This window comes from Eretmochelys imbricata, chromosome 17 (assembly GCF_965152235.1).
Source record: "Eretmochelys imbricata isolate rEreImb1 chromosome 17, rEreImb1.hap1, whole genome shotgun sequence".
NCBI lineage: Eukaryota > Metazoa > Chordata > Testudines > Cheloniidae > Eretmochelys > Eretmochelys imbricata.
In genome coordinates, this window is record NC_135588.1 from 15,920,509 (window position 1) to 15,941,865 (window position 21,357).

General features: G+C 43.2%; 1 protein-coding gene across 1 annotated transcript in view; it reads left to right on the top strand.

Moving 5' to 3' along the window:
- CASTOR2 (cytosolic arginine sensor for mTORC1 subunit 2) overlaps positions 1-21,357 on the top strand; it is a 167,406-nt gene that overhangs the window by 68,175 nt on the left and 77,874 nt on the right. The window contains exon 2 of the mRNA XM_077836946.1: positions 14,851-14,921. Within this exon, the coding sequence (XP_077693072.1) occupies positions 14,851-14,921 (71 nt within the window). The remainder of the gene's footprint in view (positions 1-14,850; positions 14,922-21,357) is intronic.

Sequence of the window (21,357 nt, forward strand, 5' to 3'; positions counted from 1 at the left end):
CCATCCCCACCCCCGCCACGCACACTCTCCTGGGCTATCAATAGTTACACTCTGCTCAGAAAATCAGTGGGAATTTTTCAGTTGGTTTAAATGGGAGCAGGATCAGCTTCTTAGACTGGATTCTCTTTGGGGCAGATAGCTGTCAGCTGCTTGGCTCATCTGTCCTACAGTACTGGGATCCCTAGCAGTCTAGGAAGAAGGACAGGATGAGGCTATCACTTCCTGGTTGCTGACCCCCTACATCTTTTCCGTAGTGAGATGAGACAAGACGCAATTTCATCTTTCTAGTCTCACACACAGGATTTAGAACCTAGCTTCTGTTGCTTCATTGAATATAAACGTTTTGGGAAACATAGATTCCAAGGCATTTCTTCTGGTTTGGGCATATTCTTTTCCATTCTGTCTCTTTAATTTGGTTGTTGGCTTTTTGTCTGTTTACCTTCCAGCTGTAATGTGCACAGACACAAGCCTTTTCCCTGTGAAGCCCCCAAATACACAAAGGATGCTGATGATTTATGAGTAACTATATAATGCATCTTTATTTTATGGCAGAAGGATAGTGGAATAAGGCAGCAATTATAATTAGTGGCATACGGATTGACTAGGGCGGGCTTGTCAGCAACGGCCTGTTTACAATTCATGTATGGAGTAGTGGACTTCGTCATGTTATTCCTAAAAACGCTTCTCCCAAGCACACAGTCTTTTGGAACTGACTCTGCAAGGTGCATGTGACCTCATGGCCATAGAAGTGAGTGGGAGTTCAGCACTGAGCCTGTGGCAGTCATGTCAGTTGGGGAAGTTCAGCCCAGAGTGCGGGTATTGGACAAATGAGGGTCTAGGGCTGTGGCTTTAAGAGGGACCTAAAGGACTTAGGTGTCCGGTCCTAGAGTCCGTATTTACCGTTTGCATCAGCAGGTGGAGAGGGCATTTAATGTGCAATACTGTTTAGTTTTTATTGAAAGTCTCCCCCCTTCCCTGATTGCTTGTTTCTTGAAAAGTCTCTAGGTGTGTACGTGTACAGGTATAGGTAGAGAAGTAGATAAATGAAGGTATATACGTATATGTGCTTGGAGCAAGTCTAGCTGATATGGTGGTTAATACATCCATGGCCTGTCTGCCTTCAGGCTACCAATGTTGTAACGTCAGTGGGACAGAATGGATGTTCGCAGCGGGTGAGACATGTCTGCTGCTATAGGGAAAGCTGTAGGTCCAGTATTTTGAATTGTAGTGTGGATCTTCTAACTTAGAAACTGAGCAGTTAGTTGCTCTGATTGGGTTTTGGTGTGGCAGTGTGCAGTGCCAGGTATTTCATTTTAAGGTGAATACACAGCTGTAATGTCCCAGTAGTGTCGCGCTGGATTACAAAACTTGTTGACGTTTCTTAACCAGCTCTGCAAAAAACTGACCGGTAGCAACTATGGCAGCAGTTTACATAAGGTGTGGAGGGTGCTCTTGAGCAAAAGGTTAAGATAGAATGATAGGAGGAGCGTAACTCACATTTCGTATAATTCAGAAACATGCTAGTAGTATTGTTTCCGGGGCTCATGTTAAAGGCACAATTCTGTAAAAGAAGTCACCAGTTGCTTGTGCCCTTTACTCATTTATGGTGGCGAAAGGTCGTTTCAGATTTGTTGTGTTTTGTTTTGTTAGGGAAGTGTTTTGTGATGGGAATCGGAGCAAACTGTAACACAAGTGTTGTGTTCTGCGATCAGACAGCCTTTCAGGGCTGCCTGTGAAATGGCTCATGAAACCACATTTAAAAATACCTCGGATTGTTCTTTCACAAAATCTGATATATTTGCTGTGTGTGCTTCAAACTTAATTTTTATATTGGTTTAAGTTTATATTAGTATTGCGCTCTTGCTCTCTCATGCTCGCGCTCTCTCTCTCTCTCTCTCTCTCTCTCTCTCTCTCTGAAGGTGCATTTTGTAAATTGAAAAAAGAAAAGGAGTACTTGTGGCACCTTAGAGACTAACCAATTTATTTGAGCATAAGCTTTCGTGAGCTACAGCTAGGGCTCAGATAAATTGGTTAGTCTCTAAGGTGCCACAAGTCCTCCTTTTCTTTTTGCGGATACAGACTAACACGGCTGCTACTCTGAAACCTTTGTAAATTGAGTTACGGTAACACCTCATCCAAGTCTATCTAATGTGGCAACAGTGGATAATTCCACCAACTGTTGGAAAGCTCAGAATAAAAACCTGCCTTTTGTGCTCTGCTCAGCCTCCACAGAATATATAGCTCTATAGCCCGGTGTTGTCCAAAAGCTGAAATTAGTATAAGCACGTTCCGTTCCCTCAGAGCCTGTAACTTTGGCAAACACAAATCTGTCGAGGTTTCCCTTATGCTTCCCATTGACCCGGAGAGACAGGTGAATTGATGATGACGGGGTTTGCTAAACTGCTTGGCTTTCAGTTCACTTCATTTTTTGCCTTAGCTTCAGGAGTGTGAAAGTGAAGCAAAGCTGCCTAAGTAGCAAATGCAATGTAGATAAGCCAGGGGAGTTTTCTTCTGGAGGCAGCTCAACAATAGTGTTCCTGATTTGTGCTTAGCAGTTGGCAAAATACAAAGAGATACGGAGAGTGTTCTTAAGACTCCAAGTTGGCTTCTTGGGCCTACCATGGTTAGCATTGTTATGCATCATATGCAGGGCCCTGAACAAACTCTAATTTTAAGACCAGTTCATTCTACACAGCCACATGTCCTTTGTTTGGCAGAGAAGGAAAAGCTCCAGAAGTTTCCCGATATTGGGAGAACTCCCTTTCATATGTAGGGTTTGTTACAAAGCACAAGATGAACTGTGTGCGTAGAACAGCGCCTGCACAAATTGCAGGGCTCCCAGGACATAATCCCATATTCCGTATCTGGGCCAGTTGCTGGGACTGCTTCAGCCAAATGTGCCTGTGTCAACTCTGGTGGCTTTGGATGGCATGTTTGCTAAATACTTAACTGAGGCTAGACAGCTTTAAGCTTTTCTTTTCTTCCTTTTGAAGGTTGTCTTAATGCAGAGCGATACAATGGAAACAGTCTAGCATCCGCTCAGTAGGACCAGAATGGCAAAAATGCTTCCATCAGAACAGACCGTACAGACATGCTGAAATGATACAACATTTCAGTGGGAGTCTTAGGAGTCGTGCCAGATAGACAATGTGCCTTCTCCGTAGTAGAGCTACCTGTTCCAGTGATCAGGTAACTTTGCCTCTCTCTGCCACCTCACAGCTCTTAATAGCAACTGTCACAGACTGGGCAGTGAGAGAAATGGGGAAACTTCTTATCTCCGCAACAAACTCCTCTTCAGTGTCTCCTTTCTTCCCTCTACAGCCTACATCTCTAATTCCTCAAAAATCGCACTCCGCCGACTCTGACCGTGATGTTAGGTAGAATAGTGCATTGTATCCTTTCCAAGTGAAAGGTGTGTCTCTGTAACATACCCTGTTCCTGGAGATAAGGTTGTGTGTTTGTAGGAGATCCTGAGAAAACAATGTGTTGGTTGTGGATAGTTGTATGCTGGCATTGAGAGGGAGTTGGTTGTGGAGCTGAGGGGGCCATGAATGGATCTCTGTGTTACCATCAGGATGCTAAGGAATGTGAGCTAAGGTTGGGGCAGATGTGAGAGGTGCCTTTACTGATTTCTTTTTCTTGTCTTTTTTCTTCCCCAGTCTGTGTGTTGAGGGAAATTACTTGGGCAACATTGACTCAAAACAGATGAACTGATTTTTAAGGGAAAATGCATAGAGAGAGAGGCACATGTTCCAGTGTTCTTGAAGGCAAGAGTCTTATCCCATATTGCCTAGCTTTAACTAGCAAGTTAACTATGTAAGCTTCCCCTGCCTACTTTGCTAATTCACCTCAATCAAGACCTAAAGCTGTCCTTAATTTTCCCGAGCTAGGCTTCCCCTCTGCAGCAGCTGCCAATCATATCTGCTTGTGTGCTGTGGTTTTGTATTGTGCGCTGATTGAACCAAGAAATCCAGAGGTGTGAGAGAGGCTTGTACGCTTTCTCCTTTAATCAGAGCTCTCCACAGACTTTGATTTCTCGGCAGTTAGGAGCTCAACTAACAATTATTCCCCCCACAAAACTCAGAGGTGCCAAATGTGTATTGTGACCAAAATAAGAAATCAAGCTGTGGAGTAGAAGGGAGAGTTTATTATTTACCCTCAGGATTCCCTGTTTGCCTTCAAACATTCAATCACGTACTCCCCATATAGTCTAGTGGCCTTAGCTGTATGGTTCATTTAGTTTTTTGCTCACTCATCGGCTTGATGAAGTGAGTCTAAAATTACTGCAGAACCACCACAAAAGACACTAATGTCTTTCAGCATGTAGTAGCTCTTGAAGCTTGTGGGGCCAGTGGAAGATGAATGGCTTTGTAATTCTCTTCCATTTTGTATTCCCTGCCTTTGGAGCATTCAGCAATCTGCTTTTAAACACACACTAAAGAAAGTGGTTGGTTGTATTAACAGCAACCTAGGACATAGACTTGGAAGCACTGAGCACCTGCAACCTGTGCTGTCGAAGGGAGCCCCAAGCCTGCAAGGGGGGCCCCCTGATATGGTGACATGGTGTAGTGGAGCTGGAACATGCCCTACCCTTGCGCTACAAAATGACGTCCTCCATGTGGCATGACCTCACATCCGCTGTACATGCGAGGTCACGCCGCATGGAGGACTCAATATTGTAGATCAAAATGGTGTTCTCCGCACAGTTAGGGGGACCCAGAATTGAGCTTTGTGGGGGGCCCCCACAGGATAAACATTGCCACCAACTGGATGGAACCTCTGCTATCCCAAGCAACCCCGCTCAGATTTATACTCTAAAGTTGTTTACTCCTAATGAAACTGGTACATTCAAAGTGTGGTCAGGAAAGTGTACCTTACTCAACAAATCTGCCCTCCCCCGGTGTATTGTGTTAGTGGCAAAGTGAGTTTGTGTCCGTTTTCACTTGTCTTAGCAGTGCGGTTCCCAAATGCATGGGACAGCGCCCCTGGGCTCTCTCATGGCTCTCAAAGCATCAACAGAATTGTTAAACTCAGTCCAGCTGCAGAATCATTGGTTTTGGTGACATGTAAGCCAGCAAGATAACTTCTTGATTCCAGGTTAACCTTAGCAGGTACTAGCGGTTTGGAAAACCTGGACATTGATTGAATTTATATGAAAGTCACTGATATAATCATTGTGAACTCAAGAGTGCTGCTTTCATGGTCCTAAATGAGGATAGAAACAGACTCTGTGACCTCCCTACATCTTGAGCAAATTCTTACCCAAATGCAATATGTTGTTTTGGTAATTCTTGCTTTACAACGGGTGGAAGAACTCACTTCTGTATGAGATTCTAACACATGATCTCTGCAATGTTTTCCTGTTGTAGGTTACAACTGAGATGAACATGAATTTCTGAACAATGGGGGATTAAGCATTGAGGCTTCTCCCTCGGGTTAGTTGATCCTCCAAAGTCCTGAGTGTTTCTAATTAGAGCTGGCTGAAAAACAATAAGTATCTTCCATGAGCATTTTTGAAAGAAATAGAAAAATATTCCCAGACATTTTTGGGTTAAGTGAAAAATGTTATTTCAATTCAAAACAATAACAAAAAATGTTTCAAATGTAATAATTTTTTTTCTGATTTTGGCTTAGTGGGGTTTTGTTCTCTCCTTTTTCCTCACTCTCTGTCCTCCCACCCCATCCCTGGCAAAGCTGGGAAGGGAGAAACCTCCCTTCCTTCCCAAAATTTTTACTTCATTTTGAGTCAGTTGAAATGAAAATTTATTTTGTTTCAACTACATTTTAATTTAAAATACAAACATTTTTGTTCTCAGAAATAAACTTTGATAGGCCAACATTTCACCCAGCTGTATTTTCTGTACCCGTAGAGGGAACCTTTGACTCCTATTGACTGGAAGACTACCCTTGAGAATCAGACTCTGAATAGCAAATGAGACCACAGGAGTGACATGGCTGCACTACTGTGGTCTGTCTCATACAGTGTTGAAGAGGGCTGCCAAGCAACTCGCCCTAAGAAACAATGGAGAAGTGCCTGATCCATGAAGTTCAGATGTAGAGTTTTGATTCTAGCCCATCTTTAGTAGATCTAGTCTGGGTGGTAAGTGGTGGTGTTCCCAGCAGAAACCACATAGCAGAGCTTATGTGAAATAGTGTATGTGATGGGGGGAACAGTAGAGAAAACTTTTCAGATCAATACATTCTATTGCATGACAAGACATGGATAAAGAAGATGTGTTGCCTCCAGCATGTCCATGCCTAACCAGACACCACCACTTAATGCATTGTTTTCATTTACTACATGGGAAATTGTGTACATTTAACTCCTTCAGTATTCTATGGACAAATGCGAGATGAATGCAGTTAACACCTAAGGATGCAATGCATGTAAGTTCCGTGCAGTGTCCCACGGTAAGTACTTCAGGTATTTTGCCTGTAGGCAGGCATGTGGTGGTGGGAGACTTCTTTTTGCTCATATCGTGCATAATGGATTTCTTTAAAATTAAGGAAGCCAGCGCTGGTGGACCCTTAGACCACTCATCCTTTCTTTGTGTGTAATTAAAGTTCTTCGTATATACAGCATTATGATGCTCCAGGGATTAGCAAATGCCTTTCCTTTAATAGGTGAGCTTTATATTGTGTTTCACCTCAGAGCATGCTGAACGTTTATTTTTTCACTTAATGTATTCATTTCCTAGATATTTGCTAGCACTTGACTTCAATTTGGCTTCCAATTTCTCCTCTCAAAGATAGCAAGAATATTCCGCCCCATCCCCCAACTGATTTTAGGAGAGGTAGATTTTCTGGCAGAAGGGAAGATGGAGGAAGCTGGTAAAAGCCAGAGTGGCATGTTCAGACTCTCCCTGCTAATTGCTTTTATTGGATATGTGTAAAAAAAAATCTGGTGTGGTGAGTGAAAAAAAGATCACGTTGTTGGCTTCACATCAGGGGCAAAGAAATGGAAAATAGCAACACAACAGATCTTCTGCTTTGAGAGGCAAAAACACCATAATTTGGACTTTACCAGTGTCATGCCTTAAACTAAATAAGCATATTGTTAAGACCAAGAGAAGATTGTTTGGTAGTTATGTTGCAAGATAGGTGTTGAACTCTTCCACCATTGTAGGTTGTGCTCATCCAACTTGGGAAGTCTAGGTTGACTATGTCTGGCTACAAAATAAAAAAAAGGAAATTTTATCAGAGTTACCTGTCATAATCATTTCAAGCTACCTTTAATCTTTCATTTGCATAAGTATTTCTTTTGATTTGGCTGGGCTTGCGTGGTCCATATCAGATGGGATTGTTTTCTTGGAGACTTGAACCAGGGTTGATATTAATCTAGTGACACTAACTAGGGTCCAAGCCAGGTTGACATTTTAAAACATTTGCATGTTTGGTAGGTTAGTAGGGTCTCTCTTCACAAATGAGATCAATATCTTTTCTGTTTTATCCATCTTTCTTTCGAGGCTTTGTACATTGTAATACAAACTTTTTTTTTTTTTTTGTATTTGCCCTTAAGGTTTCCACTGCCTCAGTGATGTAGGTCCTATTCCTATTGCTCTGCTGTCAGTAACGTGGGAGCCTATGTGAAGGTTTAGATATTTCCCCATCTGCAGGCATGAATTACTGGAGCTGTGTGTTGATTCCTCCAATCAGTTGTTCTTATTTGTATTACTCTAGTGCCTAGGGGCCTTAGTCGTGGACCCCGTTGCACTAGGTGCTGTACAAAGAGACGGTCCCAGCTCAGTTGTTCTCATTGACTTCTGTGCTTTAAGAGCATCTGTTACTAGATTCTTAGATTTTAAGGTCAGAAGGGACCCTTATGTTCATCTAGCCTGGCCTCCTGCATAATAGACTATGCAACTTCACTGAATTAATTCCTGTTTTAAAATTCCTGCTTTGATATGTCAGAAAATAACTAGTAGTAGTGTTGTCCATTCATTAGGAAAAAAGTTGAAATTTTTGTCATGAATTTGCTACTGTCATCGCAGTGACTCTCTCGGCAAACGTTGCAGCCGTTTTAGGTTCAGCAACTGCCCTCCCACAGCCTTGGATGTGAGAGGGACTTGTAACCAGAACATAGAGTCTGCCCCTCCTCTCCAACCGTTTCCTAGGTGTGCCATGAGATCTTTAATTTTCACTTGGACAGCCAACGGGGACTGTAGAAGGGAATTTGATGCAGTGTTTCTTTTGATGGATGGTCCTTTTAACAGAGTAGCAGCCTTCTGGTACCGCACAGCAGCGTGAGTTTGGGGGATCAGTAACTACACCTGGTGAGATGTGAAGGTGCAACCTTTAGGCCCCCAAACTGAGTGTGCTCCCACTGATACCTCCATGAAGGGTCCTCTTTTGCCTCTGGAGTTAGTTGAGCTGCACATTTTCTTTGTTACTCTCGCCAGCGAAGCAGCTTAAGTGTTTTGACTAGCAAATAAAGATGGCATTTAGAGACTGCTAATCAATTCGCTCTTTGCAATTTTCATTGACTGTACAGTATAGTAATTAGATGGTATAAAGTACTTAACATGTTACACAAATGTGTCAAAATGTATTAACAGCATAAGTGTTCTTTGCTGCTCTAAATAAGTTTCACATTATGTCATGCTAGAATCCACGTCTTGTCATTATTTTAAAAGCAGTGAAAAGCTTGTGATTGCCAAGAGGGTTAGCATGAGACTCTCTTCCTGCAGGAAAAGATGTAGTCTTATCATAATGTAAAGACAGATGCCTATAAATCCCCTGTTGCGAATACGTGAAGACAGACTGGAAGTTGCTACAAACAACACTTTGTTCATCTCAGATCTTGCTTGCTTGCTCTTCCATTCCCATTCAGATCTGCCACGCCCGTGTCTGCTGTCTTTGATATGTGGAGATGCTGGCCGCTCACTTAATCCTGTGAATGCTGTTTTCCACAGACCTGCTTTACTCCCCATCTCGCTCTTCCCGGACAACAAATGTGCAGCATCATTTCTTTCCAGTCAAGAAGGCTGGACTTATGTCTTCCTCTTACAGCCATCTTCTGTACTTATCTTTTGACTGCCCCACTGCTTCCAAAGCAGTGCCCCTAGGCGGGCCTGACGCAAAGACCATTGATGTCATATAGAACTCAGCGGACTTTGGTCGTGTTCTAATTCCAGGTTTCATCCTACTGGCCAAGTCTTTCTTACTCGCTTTTGGATCTGGGCAGGCCTGGAGAGCAAGTATCTTGGGGACACCTCCCAAAACGAAGGCTCCCAGTACAGACCTGTTAGTAAGGCTGACAATAAACATGAATGCTTGGTTTGGTTTTCTTTCCCTCCACAAAGGCTAAGTGCTGCTTGAGAACCAAAATTATGCTGCTGTGCCCCTAGGTGCGCCTTCCTAAAGCTTCAGTATTGCTTCTGCTTCCACACACAGTAAGTTGGACAGATTCAGTGATGTAACCTAAGAATAGATGGGTCTACATTTACTGTATTGCTGGAAAAAGACATTTGTTGTCAGGCAGTCAGAGCCAGAAACAGTGCTGAAGTGGAAATGTGCTGAAACATGAAGAAGGCAAAAATCCAGAAGAATCTATATATGGTTTGGTTATTAGTGTACTAAAAATATTCCCTCTTAAATGTGTTCTCTCCACACTCACTTAGAGATACTGATTGCCTGAGATACTCCAGCCCATGAAGAGTAACTTCCTCTCCTTGGTTGGCTTCAGTGTGATGTTTAGGGATGCTGCTATTCTTCAGTTCTTCCTGAACTGGTATAAGGTGAAAGAAAGATTATCAGTATACATTGGGTGGAGGATGTATGATATACAACACGGCATGTGTCACTGTGCAGGAGTGGAATCCAGTGTAGGGGTCCATTGTTTCACTGATGAGCCTCAAAATGAATTAAAGTCAGTCAGCTGAGACTTCTGAGGGGTAAAAATGCTTACATAACACTCAAAATTAATGTAGATCCTAATTGTAGAGTATCTAATTTAAAGCAGAGCTTTTGGGTTTCTTTTGCCACTGTGATGGTAAAAGTTTTCTCTGTGTAATATTTATCATGCAGAGTTTGCAATTCAAAAGTTTCCTTTTCCCTTTGTACCAGCGGAGAAGGTATCAAGGCTTGAGCTTCATGAATGTGCACTGTACACCACAAGACTAGTAATATCTTCAATAGGAGTAAAAAAAGATACATGTTTTAATTGTAACTGCTGTATGCTGCTGACCCTTTGAGGCTTTGCTGTGAGGTGCGGGTTGGGTTTAGGATATGGTATATGGAAACATCAGATTGTGACCCACAGGATGAACGATGTAAGGGCCGGTAATGTTCAGGTTTCAGCTAGACCTGTTCTTTCAATATCATCACTTTATTTAAACGTGTCAAAAAAATGGCATCTGCCATGTGTCTGTTCAATTTCTGGTGGAGCAGTCAATATTTGTGTGTTTGCATTAGAGAGAACTTAGGGGGGAGGGATGGCTCAGTGGTTTGAGCACTGGCCTGCTAAACCCAGGACTGTGAGTTCAACCTCCTTTGCAGAGGCTGATCTGTTAATAAAATGCCATATGGCTTAGTCTGGAGAGGAAGTCAACTCTGTCCTAATCCTGGATCCCGCTCGTGTGTGTTACATCTGGGCAACTTGGATTTCTGAATTAAAAAACTAACAATAAAGGGGGCCATTTAGGGATGTGGGGCTAAAATTGGGAATTGGTCCTGCTTTGAGCAAGAGGTTGGACTAGATGACCTCCTGAGGTCCCTTCCAACCCTGATATTCTATGAACTCAAGAGCAAAACTCCCCCAGAAAGCACTTCCACTGTGTGTGAAACTTTTCCTGCCTTACGACTGTCTCTTCTATGTATTCAACATGTACATGTCCAGGAGGCCTGTGGGGTAGCAAAGCACCAGCAAATCTTAATCCGCACTAACATGTAGAACTGGCCTGTGTGGACCCTGAAGACACTCACTGAAAGTTCCCTAGTTAATGTGGTACTGCTTGTAACAGGACTATGTTAACGTGCACTAGAGAACTTTTAGAATGTGCCAGCAGGGTCCATGCAGGCTAGTTAGCATGTGACATGCTGGCATGGCTAAAATTTATACCCTTCTGGTGCAGGCTAAAGCACCATGTAGAGAATCTCTAAGAAAGTTTGGAATTTGAACTTTTCTTGGAACAGACTTTATTTTCACTTAACGTTACTTGTTTGCTTCTATGGCTCTTTCCTTTTTCTTCCCTTCCTCCCTCTTCCCCCTCCTCCCCTACCTCATTCTCCTTTTGTCTCAGAGTCTCATCACCCTGTATTGCCTTCTGCCAAGAAGTCACCAAGAGACTGGAATGACTCAAATAGTAATGACAAGTATTGATATCACAGATATAGGGCATGGTAGCACTGGGAGCATATCATTAATAGAGATGGAACCAAAACAAAGAAAAATTGGTCTGATCTGAATAGACACGTGCAGATATGTTGTCGTTTAGTCACCTGTGGCCTTACTTCAGTGGCCACCAAATTCTTCTCTTGATTTGGTGTCAGTCCAGTCAGGAAGATGGCCATATTGCAATTGACACCAGTTGGCAATCTCTGTGAAGGAGTAAATAGAAAATGGAAACTGAATTAGTATCTTCTCATCCCAGGTCTTTTCCTCCAGATCATGGTTGAGTCACACAGACCGGGGGGAAGGTGAGGGAAGTTTGTTCTCTGCCTATGTTACCTCCATCCTGTCGATAAACAGAAAACTGATCTCCAAATCAGGTGTTCCACACATTTTATCCATATCAAATTGATACAGTGAATATAAGCAGAACATTTATTTAAGCTTTAGATGTGAAGTACTGTATGAATGAATTTTAAAAAAAAAAAAACTATAAACCCAAGTTGTTGTAAACTGACTCCAACAAGAACGTTCTTGACCTGCAAAATGGATGCATGTGTTCTTATATATAGTACTTTGAGTGTGCATATACTCTTTCTGGTTTTGCTAGGTGGTGTCATAATGCATTGTAACTTGTTTTATGGATGGTAATAAATTTGCTTTGCCAGAAATCAAAAGTTTCCTTTATAAGCAAGATAAAAAATCCTTGTGAGATGATAATTCATAGATATCCAATGTTGTGGGACAACTCTTTCCCTTAGGGCAATAAATCTAGTCTGGGGTGATACAAAGGAGAGCACGAGGCCTTATACGTTCAGGATTACTAATTATAGGGGAAGCCGTTAACAGCACCTATAGTTAGGCTAACACTTTCCATTTATAAAACATTACTCTTTTTTTATTAAACATTCTATCACCTCCATTGTTGCAGTAGATAGACCTTTGAAATTTGGCAGAGGAAAGCCCTGGGGCTAGAGAAGTGCCTTTTCTTTGTCCCTCGTAATTCCTTTCAAGTTTTGCTGAGCAATAAACTTTTGAAAATCACCATTTCCTTTCAGTTGCTTGCATTTCTTAGGAAACTTTTTGGCAGCCTGTCAGAATAATAACTGACCATGAACATTCTAAGGCTGGACACCTGCTGCCGCCGCCATCCAAAGCAGCAGCTGCAGATGCTGCACTGGAAATGTCCAGGAACTGCCAGAGCAGCTGTTGCATGGGAAAACCTGGGCCAGGTTACCCTAAACCAAAACCAGCACATGCCTTCAGTGACCCATCCCTCCATCTGGGAGCACCACATAGGGAAGTGGGGAGAGAGTAGTTGGGCCTAGCTCCCCCTGACCACTTAGCAACACATCCCTATCCGGGATAAGAGTGTTTTGTCTGACAGCTAATGTAGTTCTGTAGTTCAAGTGGTAGAAATCTGTGCTGAAGATTCATGGTTCAGATCTTTGCTTATGATGGTGCAGCATGATATGGTTCTACGTAAGAAAAAAATTTGTACCTTTCCCCTAGGAAATTACATACTAAAAACTATGTTAAAAGAACATTATTGAATGACTAGAGGTCAAGCACGTGGAATTTAGAAAATGCCAGATTTAAGGTTGCTTGTGCATCCTTAACTCTGTCACCTTCTGCCTATGTACTACAACACAGTCATTAATTACATGATCACATACTTTTTTTCCCAAAGGGTCACGCCTTTTCCAGTGCAGATGTTGGATGACTAAGGGGGGTAGAAATAACTTGGCCAAACTTAATGAACATGGTCAATCTTAAATCTAGCATTTCCTAGCTTTTGAGTATTTAACTTTGCAACCTAAACAATGTTTTATTTTTTGTATGTAGTATATGTATATTATGCCTAAATTACTTAAGATTATGATGTGTAAAATCTACTTGAAAAAATATAATTTGGGACATTTCAAACTAAAACATTGGTCTAGATTTTGATCTCTATTTATGCCATCCTAAAACTGGATTAACTACTGATTTCAGTGGACAGTGAAAGCAAAGGAGTTACTTGAGGTATACACTAGTGTTACTGACATCAGAATCTGGCACTGTATTTGCGAAACTTAGCAAAACCAGCACTCTAGTTTTTGTTAAGGCTGTACAGAATATTCCATGAGAAATTAAAATTACTCAAAATATGCAGTATTTTTGATTACTGGGTGTGTTCACAAATATTCATACCTGGCAATATCGAAGTCTGTGAAAATACTGGGACAGTTTTTCATATTGTACAGCGGGTTGAAAAATGTTTTTTATTTCCATTTAAAATACGGACCAATAATTCCCCCTATATTTGGGGTCAGAAGGAATTTTTCCCTGGGACAGATTGGCAGAGACCCTTGGGTTTTTTCACCTTCCTCTGCAGCATAGGGCACTGGTCACTTGCAGGTTTAAACTAGTGTAAATGGTGAATTCTCTGTAACTTGAAGTCTTTAACCCATGATTTGAGGACGTCGTAACTCAGCCAGAGGTTAGGGGCCTATTTCAGGAGTGCGTGGGTTAGGTTCTGTGGCTTGCAATGTGCCGGAGGTCAGAGTAGATGATTACGATGGTCCCTTCTGACCTTATGAGTGACAGTGCAGCGAGAGAGAATGGTACTGCTGCTCCACACTGTGATTCCTGTGGGAGGTGGGCCCATATCTGAATAATGCAGCGCAATATGAAGTGTTTCTGCCATTGCTGGGAAGCAATCAGATAATGTCTGGATTAACTCCTTGAGTCTGGAGACCGTTGTGTGTGTGTGTGTGAGAGAGGGAGAGTGATCTCATTGCACATGCTGAATTGTTTTTCATTTATGTATCCAGAATGGCAGACCCTAAAGTTCTGTCAGTTAATATACTATGCTAGGGATGACAATGTGTTTGGTGCTGCGCAAAATAGAGAGGCTGTGCCCTAGATGGCTCGCAGTGTCAAAAGAGAGGCACAGAGAAGATAGAATGCACTGGGTGATTCAGAGGACGAAATGTCTTGGATTTGTGTCCTTTTATTTGATTTAATGCTGCTGTTATTGACTTAGTTGTGCTGAGAATCATAGATGAAGAGCACGTCGACAGGAGGTCCTGGAATGAGGGAAAGGAAAGTGGCTTGGCAGATGGGATTGGGAGGGCATTCTGCATGGGGCAATGTGGAAAAGGGCTCGAGATGGGAGCAGAGTGGAGGGGTTCAAAGGTCCATTTCAGGATGTAGAACCGTGAAGGCTAGAACAAGAAATTTTGAACACGATGCCATGGACAAGGGGGAGCCATTGGAAGGGTTTAAAGAGGGGAGTTACATAGTCAGATCAATGGACAAAGAAGATCTTTTTAGCTGCTATATCTTGGATAGATAGATGATGGTTCACTTGACAGGTAAGTGGAAGATCAAGGAATAGAACCCCTGGCCCTATAGACTGGGCACACTGACTCCTTACAAAGAGAGCAGGCAGTTTTGTGGGTATCATTGCAAACAAACATAAATAACTCCACTCAGTCCATTGGCTAATAGAGCTGCTGTCCTGTTCCCCTGTGCAGGTGCAAGTTCTTCAGTCTCACAGAAACGCCAGAGGACTATACGATCATTGTGGATGAAGAGGGGTTTCTAGGTAAGTCGCAGCACCTGCTGCTTTCTACTCCAAGCTGGGGGCAGAGGGATGTGTGTTCACAGTTTTGTCATTCTCCTGATCAGCCCATCAACCGAAATGTTCGTACAACGGTTCTGTTTGCAAATACCAGAAACAGTTATGAAAGATGCTTTGATCATTTAAGCAGCCTGTCTCCACTGCTCCACTATAAAAGACATTTCACGTATGGAATGTGAATAATTTGTAGTTCAAGTTGCCAACTTAAAAAAAAAAAAACCCGGCATATTAGAGAGCTTTTTTGAGGGGCGGGGGTGAACCAGAAAACCACCACATACAAAGCGGTGGTGGACTTCTGGAAATGCAGCACCCCCTCATGGTGTGACATGGCATTTCATCAGCTCTGCCCCACTCTCCTGCTCGGTTCTTCTGTTGTCTGCTACAGCGGTGGCTTGGCTCTGCAGCCAGGTCACATTCGAGTTCAATACCTTCACGGGTATCTGTGTCCCAGACAAATAATGTCTGACAAAACAACAGGAATCAGCACAATGTCTTCCACCCTTCCTGGGCTCCTCTTCAATCTCACTCTTTTTCTAGAGCAGTGTCTCATAGGGCTCCTCCCAGGAGTAAGCCAAATGAAAATGCAAACTAAGCCAAATCTGCTCACCCCAGGCTCCAGCATTTACGGTAACCCTACAAAGTGGTTTGAGGTGAGCCCCCCAAGCATGGATCCACAGAGTCAGGCTAGCAGGGTTCGCACTAGTGCTGTAAAAACAACTCTGTAGACAACGCCCTGAAGTTGCAGCTCAGACTGGAACTCGGGCTCTGAAGACCACTCCCCTCCTTTCGGCTTTAGAGCCCAACCCGCTATGTCAAATCACTGCATACACAGCTATTTTGAGAGCACTAGTGTGAGCCCTGCCAGCCTCAGTCTGTCAACCTGGACTGAGAGGCTTGCTCCCTGTCAAGGTTCCTTCCCCACTCTGAACTCTAGGGTACAGATGTGGGGATCTGCATGAAAAACCCCCTAAACTTATTTTTACCAGCTTAGGTTAAAACTTCCCCAAGGTACAAACTATTTTACCTTTTGCCCTTGGACTTTATTGCTGCCACCACCAAGCGTCTAACAAATATATAACAGGGAACGAGCCCGCTTGGAAACGTCTTTACCCTCCCAAATCCTCCCAAACCCTACACCCCCTTTCCTGGGGAAGGCTTGATAAAAATCCTCACCAATTTGCATAGGTGAACACAGACCCAAACCCTTGGATCTTAAGAACAATGAAAATGCAATCAGGTTCTTAAAAGAAGAATTTTAATAGAAGAAAAAGTAAAAGAATCACCTCTTGTAAAATCAGGAGGATAAATACCTTACAGGTAATCATATTCAAAACCTAGAGAATCCCTCTAGGCAAAACCTTAAGTTACAAAAAGTCACAAAAACAGGAATATACATATTCCATTTAGCACAACTTATTTTATCAGCCATTTAAACAAAACAGAATCTAACGCATATCTAACTAGATTGCTTATTAGCCCTTTACAGGAGTTCTGACCTGCATTCCTGCTCTGGTCCCGGCAAAAGCAACATACAGCAAGAACCTTTGTTTCTACCCCCCCTCCAGCTTTGAAAGTATCTTGTCTCCTCATTGGTCATTTTGCTCAGGTGCCAGCGAGGTTAGCCTAGCTTCTTAACCCTTTACAGGTGAAAGGCCAGGAGGGATTTTAAAGGTGTTTACCCTTCCCTTTATATTTATGACACTCCCGTTCACTCCAAAATGCTGTGTAGATGCGCCCTGTGTCCATATTAACTTCTCCCTCCACCTGGCTTCTCTCAGGCCCTTCCCACAGAGAGAAAACTCCGGATCCACCTCTCTTGGGACGACAACTCCCAACTGCACTGACTGGATTGCTTCCTTTGAACTCCTCCCTGAGCCTGAGGCACCCTGCAGGTGTAACAAGGCAGAGCTAACGCAGCTCTCAGGCTCTTGTTAACCCCGGCTCGATTGATATGGGGTTTATACGCCACATCACAGAAGACTACAGTTACCTGCATGTTACCCACTGAGGTCGTTCATCATCCGCTCCCCATGAGCATATCAGATCTTGCTCCTCCTTATTGCCCTGATCCCCCAAATCAAAAGAAGTACTCAAAGATAAATATTTTATAACCTCCCCACCTATAAAAAGCCAAGAAATAGCTAGTTAACGGCTCGCTCAACCCTTGCAATCATAATGTCACCTTCTCCGTCTCTGCCACCCATGATACACACGCTACCTCCTGCCACACGAAATGTGCTGCCTTCCACTCTGACCATGTGCACGGGGCAGAAGTGGATGTTTTCTCACTGTTCGGAATGTTTCATCAACCCTGGGTTGCCAAAAGCGTGTTTGCGAGCTGTAGTTGTTTTAAGCGTGTGGTGTTGGACAGTTGCTTAATTGAGGGAATGGTTTGGCTTTGTAAGTGGAAATAGTTTGTAATGGTGTTTATCATTTTGAGATGTTTTTATTTGCAGCAGTGTTATTTAAGTGGTAGAAAGAGGAAGTGTAGCACTGCTATTATTAATATTTTTTAACAGCTGCTCTTTGCGGTTGCACTTAAAGGTTACTCATTTTGCAAGTTTTCAGACTAAATTCAGTCATTAAAGTGTGAAACAGGAGTTTATTTCTCTACAAAACTTATAACTATGGAGTTGCTACCAATGCCACCATAATATTTAGTAGTTTTTGTGAGTGCCTATGACTTAAGAATCAAAGCATTAGGAGGAAAAATTAAATTGCATGCCGACATTATTAGTGATAGATTAATAATTTGTAGTAAATGATTATTTCAGTGAATTACACCCTTTTTATAAGAGCAGTCATGAATAGATCACAGTTTTCTTGATTGTATTCCTCTATTGTAAATTGTTGGTTTAAATAATTTCATTAAGTATTCCCTGGTCTGTAAAGTGTTCATGAGAGATTTGGTTTTGATGGAAGATGCAGGTCACATGCTACAGTTCTGTTCCCTGATAGGAAGAATGTAATGCCTATGTTTGTGTTTCTGGAGCAGATGTTCATTGGTACTGATTCAGAATGTGTTTCCTATGAATGTTCTGTAGTGTTTGTATTGTGGTGACCCCAACTGAGATTTGGCCCTCAGCAGAGTAGCATATAGTCCTTGTCCCTGAAAAACTTTAGTCTAATGGGAGAGACAGACCAAGGGTGAGGAGAGGAAGAGATGTGCTAAAGATCATCGAGCATGTCAATGTCGGAGCAAGGAAGAGAGCCCCGGTGTCCTGAGTCCCAGTCTAGAGCCATAATCACTAAACCATGCTGGGTTTCTAAATTTGCTGCAATCGATGACATGGCCATCGCCAGGGTTGCGTATGTGGCATATGGGAATGGTTCTTTGGCCTTGTCTACACTGAGGATTTGCCCCAATTCCAGCCATTGGTGGCCACAGCCCAGGCGCTGTAATTGCACCAGTGCAACCCCTAGTCTAGGTAGGCAAAGTTTCCGTTTACACCAGTGAAAATTACCCTTGTTTGAAACTGGGGTAAAGTCAAAATAGCAGTTTTGCTTGTCTACAATAGGAGTTGCACTAGAGTAACTATACCAATGATGTAATCAGAGTAAATCCTCAGTCTAGACAGACCCTTGTCTTCAGGTAGGTTCATGAGTCAGTATTGCCCCAGGACACCTTGGTGAGTCAGACAGTGCCACCACATTCAAGTAGCAGTTCTTTCTGATTTGATGATTTGGACTTAATTTCCCCTTCTCAGGCATATTGCTCCTTTCCTGGTTTGCATACATGTGCATATCTGCCGATGACTGTCCTACTAACATTGCATCCTCTATAACATTTGGGGTTCAAGGACAATGGATTAAGTGGTGGTGGTATAAGGAGGATAATTATAATGACATTTTAGTCGAGACAATCTTGTATTCATCCATCCGTCCACACACACATTTTCTCTTTCTCTATATTTGAATATTTTGCCTGTGGCTAGTTTCTCCAAGCAAGCGGGTAACTGCATTCTGTATCAGCTATTACATCTAAATGGTATTTAAGGAGACTCATATTGCAATAATCCACAAAGCGTGACTCACTCCCCAGGCAAATTGCTGTGGATGCCTAACTAGTCGGAGACTGAGGAAAGGTGTTTTGGCCCCTGATCACCCCTGCAATTCCAGAAGCAACTGTGAATGCAAAAGCATCCCCACCCTGCAGATCTGTTGAATAAAGGGGGGAGACAAATGCCCTAATTTCTTCTTACCTTACCCACATCATCTGTTCCCCAGGTCATTATCACCTCTGTCTTGTCTGAATTGAGTTCAGATACTTTGTTCTCAACCAGATTCCAGTCTCAGCCAGGCACCCTGACAACAAAGACACTGCACAACCACGCTGCAGGTAGTCATTGTATGGATGGCAATTCAGGCTGAACTGGGTCTGTCTCTCCCCCATCAAATACACAGCAAACAGGAGGGATGATGAAACAGAGCCTTGCAAAACCCAGTGGGACAGAACTCACCCTCTGTCTCTGAGAGCAAAGAAGGGAACCACTCCAAAGCGATACTGACTGGGCGCCAGTTACTAAAAACAGTATGGGCAACAGTATCCAGGGCTACTGACAGCTTGAGTGAATTGCTGCTGTGCCTAGCTAGTAATTGTCTACATTCTGTCCTACGTCAAAAGTCTGCAAATTTCTGGCCAGCTCTCAACCCGGCACACAAATGTGCTGGGCTAGTGTGGTCTGAAATTCAGACCTCCTTCCTGAGGTTTTCCCATTATTCTTAAGGAATAACAATAAAATCTCGGTCTAAATTTCCTCTTGAGCTTAGCTCTTTTACCATTGTCCCAGCAGGGTCCCTGTCCTTGCTCCCAGTTCCCTTTGTCAGGCTCAAAGCCCTTAAGGCACCTGGGTTGGGGACAGTAGCACCTCCCTAGGATGGCTGTGAGGTTAAGCTGGCAGAAGGGCTCTACTTTTCTCCACAGGGTCCTAGTGCTGCACTGATACAGCCTGACTGGCAGGGATCAAGGACATGTGAGGACTTCAGGTTGTCTCACCATCACCTTCAAAGGGAAGATCAAAGGCTAAAGACTTTTTTTTTTATTTTTTAATTTTGGGTAGGGGCCTAACTTTCATTCTTCTGCGAGATGCTTCTGTAGGAGATGCTTCAGTAACATTAACAATCTCAGCCTAAAATGGGCCCACTACATCTCGTTTTGATTTAAGTAGCTGTGAGGTGCCTGGAGACGACTCAAAGTTGAGAGGTGGAATCTTTTCCCTTGGTGAGCAGTGCTGGCAGGAACTCCCCGAAGCGGACACGTCACGTGTTCTTTCCAGACATGGACCAACCCGCCACCAATCCCTGCTGCTGTTCTCCACTAAGTGGGGGGGACAGTTGTGCTTCTGTATGGAAAATCTGACTCTCCCTCTGTCAACCGCCTTAGGCGAGACTTTGCAACAGCAAGAAGAATGTTCCCAGTGCCCTTTTGAGCCATCCAGGCCTCTTCCACTGCCAACAGCAATCAGGAAAAAATTAGGCTGGAAAAAATATTAGCAGTTTCAGCTGTGCTTCAGGTTGAGGTTTTTGTAGGCTGTCGTGTTGGTTAGTGCTTCACACTTAATGACGTGCTGTAATCACTGTTACCTGCTCTGGCTGAAAAGGGCATCTCAGGAGTTGGTTTGCCTGGGAATAGGAAGAGAGGCAAGCTAGTAAAGATATCCTCTCGCCACCCTGGAAAATGGCTGCCATTCACAGCCCTGACCTCCTCACGTATTCATTGGGATGGAACGAATTCACTCGAGCCTACTTCTTTGTTTTAATTCCCTGGTGGTGGTGTGGGGGTTATATCAACACTGATCCTGATTGGTTCCAGTGGTGGTGTCTTGGGTCTTTTTTTCCTGGTCTTTGTACTTGACTGGTAACGTAGGGAGATAATGCACAGAAAACTCTGTGCCTGAATTGCTGCTGAGTCATATTAGCAAAAAAGAGTTTGGCCGTGAGAGTGTCCTGCGTGAAAACAGGTGACTGAGTATGTCAGGGGCTGGAGCGCTTGAATAAGTATTGCGAAATCCTCATGCGCATATTCAGCACATGGCAGCAGCTGAGGTGCTATGCTTGGTACACTGTTACTGCACTTTTCATTTTTGTAAAGGTTTGGCTGGAAGCTTCCTGAGGTTGGTATAAATTCCTGTCTCCCTCAAACACGCACGTTAAGGCCAGATTCTCCACTGTTGCTTCATCTCCAGTGGAGCTGCCCAGATCTACACCAGCTGAGCGTGTAGTCTGTGCTCTCTTTACATCCTTTCGTCCTTTTCCTTCAAGCATTTTAGCTTTCATGTTCTCTAACAGCGAAACAAATGACCGCACACCGGGAGGTAGCGGCGCTCTTCGAGATCCTGAGTCATGCATCCTGGGAAGGAGTTGGTAATGTTGCGTTCTTGTCCCGGAGACACCATCAAAA